The 11,773-nt window shown below is 31.5% G+C and overlaps 1 protein-coding gene across 1 annotated transcript; it reads left to right on the top strand.

Annotated features, from left to right (window-relative positions):
* Positions 1-1,665: 1,665 nt before the first annotated feature.
* Positions 1,666-11,773, top strand: LOC124354402. Its single transcript, XM_046804830.1, has 3 exons — positions 1,666-1,863; positions 11,169-11,202; positions 11,537-11,773. The coding sequence occupies exons 1-3, from the start codon at positions 1,707-1,709 to the stop codon at positions 11,673-11,675; spliced, it is 330 nt and encodes a 109-aa protein (XP_046660786.1). The 5' UTR covers positions 1,666-1,706; the 3' UTR covers positions 11,676-11,773.

Below are 11,773 nucleotides of genomic sequence, written 5' to 3'. Positions count from 1 at the left end.
TTTAATCATATGCAATGCTAACTCTGAAACTCTCAGAGAGGTTTGTTGGGTTGTTGACGCAATAACAATTAAGTTCTGGAATGTTACATGTACTGCACTATTGTTCCAGCTGTATGTGTTATGTTTACAGAATTATTCCAGGATCTGAGGGTAAACAAAAGGGACAGATGGTTAAAACCAAACCCTAACAAAAGGGTTAAAAATATCAAATTATACTGTTTTAATACACAATATTTTATAGCTTTATATACATAGCCAACTTATAATATACCGTAGCTTTCAGACACATAAATAAATGTTAAGTCAGTGTTAACTAACCGTACACAGACTCATAAAGTGGGTACTTCAAGTCTCTATCCAGTTGTGTGACTGTGATAAGTCTACTATGGTCGGTTTGTCTCATGTGTGATGGACGGGTTTAAGTATATCCAGGTAGGTAAAAAATAATATGAGAAAGTACATTACCTTTTCATATTGTTAACCCTTCTAATTCCCTCCCATTTCGATCCCCAGCAAACCCAGCATAGCTAACGTCCTATCGATATCAAGGCATTTCAGGGTATGTGCTACAGTAAAAATACCATACACATTGTCAATGGAAACAACCAGTTTCGAGTGCCCTACGTGCAAACCCAGCATAGCTGACATCATATCGATATCAAGGCATTTCAGGGTATGTGCTACAGTAAAAATACCATACACAATGTCAATGGAAACAACCAGTTTCGAGTGCTCTACGTGCAAACCCAGCATAGCTGACGTCCTATCGATATCAAGGCATTTCAGGGTATGTGCTACAGTAAAAATACCATACACAATGTCAATGGAAACAACCAGTTTCGAGTGCCCTACGTGCAAACCCAGCATAGCTAACGTCCTATCGATATCAAGGCATTTCAGGGTATGTGCTACAGTAAAAATACCATACACAATGTCAATGGAAACAACCAGTTTCGAGTGCCCTACGTGCAAACCCAGCATAGCTAACGTCCTATCGATATCAAGGCATTTCAGGGTATGTGCTACAGTAAAAAATACCATACACAATGTCAATGGAAACAACCAGTTTCGAGTGCCCTACGTGCAAACATTCACAGCTTTCAACATTAAGGTGGGTTTTACACTGCAGATTAGCTTTCGGCTCCTAGAATATGCATTTAACCACGATTGTACTGTTTATGTTTAAATTGCATGTTAAGAAAATTTAAAAGAAATAGGCAAATGCATAATTATAAGCTACGGAGTGAAACTTTGACTAAAATGTACTTATTTCACTAACACTTGTATTGTTAGATATATTTTTACAGATTTTTATATGCTGTTCGGTTTTATTTCTTGATTACTAGAGCATACTTACGGAATAAATTACTACACCGGTCTTATCGATTTATTATTTTGAAAATTGGGGTATCGGGTCTCATCCGCCTTTAATTTTCCACAAACAAAGGCGCTAGATAAATACGTTTAGCTAACACAAATTGGAATTTTGATTTGAATATCAAACAGAGAAACAAATTGGCAATATTTCATTTCTCGGAACAATGAAACGTGCTTATTCTGCAAGACTCTAATTGATTGGAAAATTCCTTGTTAAACCTTTATCAGGAAAAACGTGTTCTATCTCCAAAACATTTCTCCTTTTTATATGCAGTCATAAATCTACAATTGTTCCCAATTAAGATCTAGCCGCGCAGGTACTCACTGCAATGTCACACCTGTGTCGTTATTTGCTTAGAGCTCTCAGACATTCTGCAGGAGTTTACAGACAAGGCACCATGAAGTTGTCTGGATCAATGATTGTGTTAGCTCTCTCTTTTTTGGCGATTGTCACCATTGTCAGTGCCTCTCATTCGTTTTCGTATCGTAAGTATTAGATTATTTACATTAAAAATAGTTTCATTAGAAAACTGGTTAAATATGTAAATAAAAAAAATATATAAAATATATTTGATCAATTATGATACCAATGAAATCTATTTGAATCGAAAATCGATTTGTAGGAGAAATATAAATTTGATAACATCTGCTAAGAATAATTAGGTTAAATACAAGGTGATAAATAACTCGACCAATTTTCGATTTTAAAGTTTATCAGATAGAAACTGTAAAATACTATCATTTAAAATTGAATTTGATGGGTTTCACAGTTAACTCAAACTCAAAATAGAGAAACGCAGTTTAAGTAAATTTTGTGATAAATTAAAAAAAAATTGTAAATACTATTAAAACTGAAATTAAAATCAAAATAAAAACTATTCCTGGCAAAATTGATGTTGAGTAAAAGTTTATTCAATGTCTTATAAAAAAAATTAAAGCGTTTAGAAAACTCAAATTATTTAGTGACAATGATGATAACCAGTCTAAGATCTTGAGAGGCAGTACTTAAAACCATTAAAACCTTTTCTGTGAAACCTCAACAATATTACGGTCATTTTATTTTTCAGGTGGAAAGCAAGGAACATGATAGTTAGGGGTGCCGTGTTTTCCTCGCAAGGACGTTTTCCCCTTAAATCATGCACGATAGGAAATCAACGACTTTAGTTTTCCGCACATTTGTCCATTATTTGCCGGAGAGTATAGTTTGCTCTTTAAGATGGTTTGATTAGACATATTTATGTCATTCTCTGTCTCACAATTTAGTGCTACTCAGATTTATTCCTAATTAGAATTTTTTTTTTAATGCCACTCATTCCATTTTGAAGAAGATAGACAATTATTAAACCCAAAAAACACCGTTTTGTAAGACGCTATTCACTGAGTAATACCGAAATTACACATCTTACAAATCCTTAAATAATAAATCACTGAATACATATTTCCTGAACTAATGATACCTTAACACAAATATTTAAAAAATATATCTGAACAATATCACTGAATAAGATATTGCTGAGTAATAAATATTGAATAATAATAATGAATAAATATTGCCGAATGATTTGTAAATCAAGAAAAGACTGATTTATGGACTCTTCCCCTTACACAGACCTATAGTCTATATGGGGAATTATTCATTTGTAATTACGGAAGTGTACTGTATATGGTATTGTTTTGTGTATATGAATAAAAATTTTTGATTTTGAATAAATTTTTGAAGAGGTTTTGACAACCCGTGAAGAAGAGTGTTTATTTTTATATTTGTCATTAATTTGTTTACTCAAACTGAAGATAAAATTAGGACAAGTGATTAATCGAGTTACAGATGCAATTTTTAACATTACTATGTACACCATATAAAATCTAAAGAAATATGTCTAACAAATCATGTATTAGTTTAATAGGTAATTTTATCTCAATTTATGTGACCTAATTTTATCTAAATAAGTTCATTTTGCCTATACTTAGGTAAGATAAACTTATTCCTACATTATTAAATTACTGTTAGGCCTACTCGAAAATGAGTTTACAATTTTACATTGCAAGCAAAATACATTATGACATGACTATTACAGATTGCATAAAAAGCCTAACAGTAGGATGAAACAAAAGTTTAATTATGTTATTTACTAAAATATTTACTTATCCGCGGATATTTATAAAGTCCAGGTTGTGTGACTATTCAGTGTAAATTGGGCCACAGTTCCTGGTCTTTACCTTTAACCACGAGTATACTGTCTATGTTTTAATGGAAGATTGAAATGAATAAAAATATTTGGCATATGGAATTTTGACTAAAAATTACCTATTAAACTAATACGTGTATTGTTAGATATATTTTTACAGATTTATACATACATACATACATACATACATACAGTGTGTTCAAAACTAGTCAAGCTACATATACCAAACTTTGCACGCAAGTTGTAATAAATAAAAGAAAAATCTAAAAACACATTTAAAGACCAAAAAAACTAGTATTGTCATACAAAATTATTTTATTTTTTATTACAATTACAACTATACTTTTTCAACGAAATCCGTCAACGCATAAGCGAGCACGACCACTTTAAAAGTATGCATACACAAGCCGGGAGCAACAAACACTTGTAAGTCATCAACTGTTTCACATGTTTAATTTGAATGATAATTGATTTAAAAATCCAAATTGTACTAACTTAACGCATTTAATAACTAATTACAGTAATATTCTAATTTTTAAAATTTCTAAAAATATACATACTAATGTGAACCTTAACAGTTAATCAGGTTAAAAGCAATGTGTAATCTTACTTTACATTGAAAAATAAAGGAAATATTCAATATTGTATTTATTAATTCACCATTGTTTGCACTAGTTTTGTAAATCGTCCAAAACTAATAAAAAATGACTGCATTCTGCTCTTGGAATCCATAAAGCTAATATGATCTTTTAAAAAATATGGTATTTGAAAAATAAAGGTAAAAAAGATTATATTGGCAAAAATAAACAAAGAAAGTATATTATTATGTTACGTGTAATCTTTCCTTTTAAGGATTTTTAAAGCTTATAAAGACTCGATTTTGTAGTTAGAAAAATAATCCTTACAAAATATTACAACAGTTTTAAAACAAACATTATATTACAACTAAAAAGTTTACTGATATTTGTAAAAATTCTTGTTCAACTTATGATCCGAACTAAAAACTTGAAATATATGAAGTGTTGACCGACATATATTTACATTCTGTGTAGCCAATCCAGATGCATTACAGCGTAGATATATTTTTGATTAAAGAGTGCAACTTTATGGAATTACTACAGTTGATGGTTTCTTGATAATTTCCTCCAATTATTACAAAACACTTGACGTTAAGTCATTAATTAATAATTTTATTAATTTGCAAGTTGACTCTCACGGAAAACAAGCAGAACACCCAAAATTCTTAAGAAGGTCCTGTCTAGCCCTTAATTTTATTCTCTTTAGAACATTCTCTTACTTATATTTATTTTTTTAGTGATAATTGGATTAATATTACAAGTTAAAAATATTATTTCTGAAATATGATATGGCTACAGTACACTCACTTGTATGTACGTTTTTTAATCGTAATCAATAATAAAACATCTAACATACATCCAATGCGGCCGTAGTCTAGTTATCGCAGTATAACAGAGTTACGCTACGTCGAGCGAGGTTGATTCTTGAATGGGTCCTTAAACGGCCTCTCCGGCCACTGGTGGTGGTTCGGAAGTCACCTGTCACCTGTGAGCCGGTGGCCCCCGGCTGTTGTGTTACAGACTACTACTCAGGCCTTACTTCGCTTGATAAAATAAGACATCCTTTCACTTTCATTAAACTCCATAGTATACAAAATGTAGTATTTTGGAATGGTGACATTAACAAATTAAACTATTTGGGCTAAACTAGATATACTCGTACATTCATTCTTCCCGTGTTTAGACGACAGTTTCATTACTGATACATGTGTTATATGATGTATTTATTTGTACGTAGTTTATCACATCAAGCACATCATTAATTGTACATCGATGTTTTATTATTCAGTTAACTCATTTGCACCCGCTGTAAATTTTTAGGAACAGTTAACTCTGCTAACTAGTGATCTGTGCTGTCGAGATGTAGTATGGAATTGGGCTTATATGGGGTTCTTTTTGTTTATTTTGAGAATGACTAACGAGAATAAACTGCTTAACGAAATGAATGGACCGTAATATTAACCTTTAAAACTCGAGATATACGTATTGTTTGGCTGCCTTGTAAACGTAAGTATATTTTAAAATGTGTTTTCTGGTACTGTGCTTCAAGCGATCTTCTTACATTTTTAAAATGTCTTAGAATAACTTTGTAGATGAGTTCATTTGGAGAGAAAAGATTAAAGAAATAAAAATTTAACAGTTTTTCAGAACTATGATTAAATACAAGTATCATATTCTAACTTTCACCGCACAAATAGTTAATTTAGAATATAAAACAGTTTTTTCAATAGATCAGGCTTCCATAAATGAGACACCAGATATATTTAAACCAGCAGTTACCCGCGGCTTCGCGCGCAATTTCTTGTTCAATTACAGTGACGTCGTATTTATATATTTTTTAAGTGACGTAGCACTCAAAAGATGTCATGAAGATGTTCCAATTAAACTATCTTAGGCTAGGTAAAGGAATCGCTAGTACGGTGTCTGTTAGCTTTCTTAATGAGAGCACTTATGATGTAATATAAAGGAATCTTAGGATAATTTTGAAACGGAAGGAGGCGTATTTTGTGGAACATAGGTCTTTATTTCAGCGTGTATGCGAAATTTCAACACAATTATACAGAGTAGCTTTTACGTGACAAGAGCACAGAGATATAAACAATCTATCTAGAATACTAAAAATTAAATTAAGTTGTAAAATAAGCATTACCTGTTTCACTGGCTACCCTGCCCGTGGCTGTCCTCATTTGTGGCCTTGGGTTTCATTCTCGGAAAGTATAAATATCTGTAAACCTGATACAGTACAGTGCGAGTTCTTGTTCTCTAACCTCTGTTCGCCATACTATCCTACTTTTTTGGTTCAGTCTAGAAATAACATAAACTTTTATAAGCATAATCAATGCCTTATGCATCACCATTACAAAACAGACTCGCTGCTTTCTCATGCTTTCTCAACCCTAAAAAATTGCACCTTGTGTGGTGCATTGATTTGTAATTCCACATGATTTAGTCAGAAGTTTGCTGCACCCGTCTGTTTCCTCAAATTATAGTCTTAGAGTTTGCTGCTCCTCCATGAGTTATGCCATCGTTCGTCTCCCTTGTTCTCCCTTCATCTATTGTAAATACACCGTGCTACAATGATAAAGGAACTCAGCAACGATTATTTGAAAGAGTCTGTTAAACGTAATCAACTGTTCTGTGTAAACACATAACGTAAATTACAGCACAACGATATGCTTAATTAATTAAACTACTATTTTAAATTTGTTTGCATTTATATTCTTGGAAGCATAGACTATACTTGATAGTACAGTAACAACACTTATTTTAACCTTTGTTACAGTAAACCTTAACTGAATCGATTTTTGTTAAAAGGGCGTAACTCCACAAATACAAACTTTTCAGGAATCATAAAAAACATTATAACTTTTGTATTTTTTTAAATAAAAATTTGTTATATTGTACAAAATTTAACATGGAACTTATAACAAACTCTGACAAAATTTTGCTAAGCTATGATTTGATTTAGTGCTATAAATTAAGCAAAATGTTTCAGTTTTTGGCAAGGTTTTTTTTAAAAGGGCGTAAATCCTAGGGAAAAAATGATAAGTCAGTTGAAAAAAGAAGCTTGGTATGTACTATAATCAACATATTACAATTTTTGGAATTTCTGAAGTTTTAGGGAACATAGATGAATGTGCATAAAAAGTTTGAAGTTAAAATAATAAATATTAACACTGTCACACAAAAAACTAGAGTACTATTTTTATTTCAGTGTTTTATTCTCTAGTGTTCTTCGATTTCATTGTCAGTTTCAATCTCGTAGTCACTGTCTGGACCTTGATTGTTGGTGGTTGTGAGCCACTGGAAGACTTCATTGTAGAAAGCAGAGTAGACATCAGGGATGTATTCCTTTAGTTTCAATATGTCCTCGATTTTTGCCTGTTTTATGGGGACTTTATTCTGAGGATAAGCAGGTTCAGTTGGAGGAAAAACCAGTTTTGTTTTGCTCATAAAAAAGTTGTGACATATAATGCCATTTATCATGGTAAATGCTTTAATATTGCCTTTTTTTGTAGAGTCATATTCAAAGTGGTATAACGTACTTATTTGAAAGGTAACTTTATCTTTCTTAGCAACCTGTTTGCCTCTGGTTTCATTTGAAATGCATGTTTTTTTGTAATAGTGCTTCATCCAGTTTTTAAAATCAAGAATTTTATCTGCAGTAATTAAATTTACTGAGAATTTACCTGGAATTGAAGAACTCTTCTCAATGACCTCTTTCACTTCCTCAGGGGTAAATAACCGGTCATGTCTTCTGAGGGCTTTAGATATTATTCCAAAATCCCGGTCACAAGGTAAAAAACTATGACCAGGAACTGGGAAAAACTGTTCGACTTTTTTAAACACTTTACAGTCTGTAAGGTACAAACAATATCTTGATAATGGTTGGTTCTTGTTTTGACCTGCACAGTTGTCACAGTACAAATGCAGCTCAGTAATATGCTCAGGGACTGATTTTAAATATTCTCTTAAAAAGGTACAAACCTCATTTGGACCTTTTCTTCCATTTCCTTCATGATAAAGGTAAATAGAGCTTGTATTTTTTTTTAAGTCATGAATGCAAAATAGATTAAGAGACAACTGCCTCATATAATAAAGCTCCTGTACAGGTATTTTAGGAAGACTGATTGTCTTCATATAGTCAAACGTAAGCGCTAAGACGTGGTCATCTGTGCTATTTTTTTCAGCATCAAGTTTATGATAAAATTTCTTACTTTTCCTAAGATGAACTACCTGCTCTGCTATGGCAACCTTTTTAGCAGTGTCATTAAGGTGAGGTGACTTGATTTTTACGTTAAGTGCCTCGCATACTGCACAAGTGTCTACTTGTGGTCTACCAAATCGATAATTAAAATTCTCACGATAACATGTTCAATAAAAGAAGTAGCTGACTTTATTGTTTGGATTCTGTTAGCAAAACATTCGCCACATTTGTTTAAATGACAAATTAGCACTCATGTAATATAATTTTTTTCCACAATAATGTGACTCTTTTAAGGGAAATGACTTTATGTGATTTCCAACCAGTTCTTTAACTTCTGTAGGAAGAGTATTGGTTATTCCTTTCCCTCTTTTGTCTAATGGTACTTCACCTACTAGTTTTAAGTTTCGGATTCTTCTGACTCGTTTTTCACTAATATTATACAGAGATAAAAAGCCTTTGAAACATACCTCAGTTCTTTTACTACCGTTTACAACATGGTACTTGAAAGAAGCAGTTTTCTGTGCCCTTTGAGGAGTATCTGTAGATGGACGTCGCCGTTGAACTTCTATGGCATCAACTTGACCTTGAAGAAACAAATCTTGTTCATTTTTTGATGATAGGTTATAAAACTTTGAAAAAATTTGTGTACACCCATCTTCCCCAATTTTTTTCAGGCATTGGTTAGCACATCTGCAAACAAACAACATCATTAAACTAAACAATATTAGTTTAATGCAAAGATACAAACAAAACCATTAGTAATATTACGAGCCGGTCGAATACCAGCATAACTAGTGGCCGCTTATTATATTGCAGCGTCTATAAAAATTGGATTGTTGTTGCTCAATCAAAATATTAATAAATAGTAATTTAATATATTAATTTTGGTTATTGTAGGCCTGCATAAATCTTATTTTACGTTAAAATCACTAAAATGGACCTAGAGACAAACATACCTATATAGGCCTATTTCATAACAAAAAGTTATGCTTGGCTTATTTTGTAAAATATACAGAAATAATCATAAGTACTAACCTGCAATCAAATTCTGGCTGTTTTGATGCAACTGTTTTCCCACTAGGACTTACATATTCTTGCCCTTTCAGCCGAGCATTTTTATTTTTGGTCCGTATATATGAGTCAGGATTAGATACTTTCCTTTTACGAGGGCTTGGGTGATTACTCATATTGTAGATTGTAGATGCTACTATAAAACAATGAAAATCAAGTACTAAACAGTTTCTTTTCACAACACGTTCAGTAACATTGAGGTTAGATATGAAACTGATGGAAAATAATACAAGAAGAAACACAGGTGGTTGGAGAGGTTTTTTTTTTAAACAGGCGTATCTCCACAGCTGACAATCTGTTGTATTCATTATTTTGGAGTTACGCCCATTTAAAAAAGTCACTAGATGGACATACGCCCTTCTAAAAAAGTTTGAAAAGTTTTTATGCTTATTATTCCCATATACTATTGGATTTAGAACGCCCTTTTAACTCAGTTTGATGTGTCTACCTATTAGAACCAATATTCTTTCATAAAATTCATTTTGAAAAAAATGTGATTTACGCCCTTTTAACAAAAACCGATTCAACTGTTGTTGAACACAGAGTAAGAAAATATCCAGATAATATAATTAGAAGTTTTAGATAAAAAAAACTTTAATATTGCGTTTTAATAAATACAAGTTGCAGTCCTTGGTCAGTAATGTTATGCAGATATCAAAGAAAAAATTACTATCTAGCTTTAACTACAAATATTTAAAGAGTGTTTCAAAACCCACTTTTGTTTTTTACTGAAGTAGGCTTCTCAGACCTTTGTATGTATATATCTTCTTGATTCGGGTAACAAAGCAAACCGTGGGCCCCAGGAATGTCTTAGGCTAGAAGTAGCCAACAGTGACCGAGAGTACATACTTTTTGACATATGTTTTTGACTATGGCAACAAGGTAAACTCAACCTTAGCGTTAAAATATATAATTCATTCCAACCAGAAGTGCTTAAACATGCTTAAAGCCCTTTCATAACGTCTCAGTAAAAAGCATTAATTTCTTCCCATTTATAATTTAAGAATTAAAATATGTAATACCCATCAGGGGATCCAAATGTGTGTTTGTATATATATATATATATATATATATATATATATATATATATATATATATATATATATAGAATAGTAAGAACACATCCAATTAAAATTAAACATGTGCGTATTTTGTCATGTTCATACACTATGGTTCTCAACACGTACACGAAATGAGCACTTCACGTTAAGTTCTGGTGTTTACATGTATTTTAATTTTAAAAGTGTCATAACATATATAAAAATACAGGATATTCTAAGGAGAAAAGTTCGATTTTTAAATATAAGTAGCAGGTTAGAACATTGAGTCAAGAGCGAACGACCTAGGGTTTTTACTTAGCATGAAATTTAGACAAAATTGAGTTACAGTTTAATCCACACGAAAGTTACCTACATTAATAGAATATAGACCCATATATAAACAACAATACGGAATATTTGCAATAATAGGGAGAAAGAGAAAAAGAACATGAAATTTTTTTACTTTACAGATCCTATTTTCAGGATGGATGAGTTTAGTACTATTAATTGTACAGTGACATGTTTTACCATGCCGACCTGGTGGAACATAACAAAATAGTTATATGTGACCCTCATGTATGTTGTATTGGCGATATTTTTGTATGTTACTTTCTTTTACAAGCTTTGTTATACTAATTGGTCCATTTATTATATGGTCAATTACAGATTATAACGATTATTATAATTAATCTAAAAATGTCTGTTTCAGCCATAGCATGGGATAACACCAGCAGTAACGTAATGTGAGTCCTACCATGTATATTGCTATTGCATAAATTTATTTGATATTAATTAGTTTTCATTGATTGAAAATTATCTGTTTTAATTACCTTTTAGTTTCAATCAATATGACAAATGTGTATAATTACAAATTTTATATATATATATATATATATATATATATATATATATATATATATATATCATTTTGTGGTTTTTGTTCAAAAGATTATATAAAAAATTGTAACAGTACTGTTTACAAAAAATTTAAAGATGTTTAATAATAAATACAGGAGTAAAAACCACGAAACATTTTTTTGTTCCAGAAGTTAATAAATTGTTTCCAATATTTTGCAGCAACACCGGACTTGTACGTAAACAGCTCGTTGTCAACATTGAAGATGTCATCGAAGATGAATATGGAAATCGGTTCATAATCACTCTGACAGACCCATTTGATGATATGGAGGACGAAAAATATGGAAAAAAGAAGTAGAACTACTAAGATAAAATTAATCCAACTTCAAGACCTTATGTTGTTAAAATGTAATCAGTATAATATTTGTTATAATAAATAATTTGTAGACACTATAA

This window comes from Homalodisca vitripennis, chromosome 2, assembly GCF_021130785.1.
Source record: "Homalodisca vitripennis isolate AUS2020 chromosome 2, UT_GWSS_2.1, whole genome shotgun sequence".
Taxonomy (NCBI): Eukaryota; Metazoa; Arthropoda; class Insecta; order Hemiptera; family Cicadellidae; genus Homalodisca; species Homalodisca vitripennis.
The sequence above is the reverse complement of the archived record's forward strand: the minus strand, read 5'-3'. Positions and strand labels throughout refer to the sequence as shown.

Bases quoted from the DNA above. Each gene is read 5' to 3' on its own strand.
- LOC124354402 (XM_046804830.1), top strand. From the start codon at position 1,707: ATGTCACACCTGTGTCGTTATTTGCTTAGAGCTCTCAGACATTCTGCA. The intron at 1,864-11,168 runs GTAAGTATTAGA...TGTCTGTTTCAG, and splicing joins CTCTCATTCGTTTTCGTATC to CCATAGCATGGGATAACACC. The intron at 11,203-11,536 runs GTGAGTCCTACC...AATATTTTGCAG, and splicing joins AACACCAGCAGTAACGTAAT to CAACACCGGACTTGTACGTA.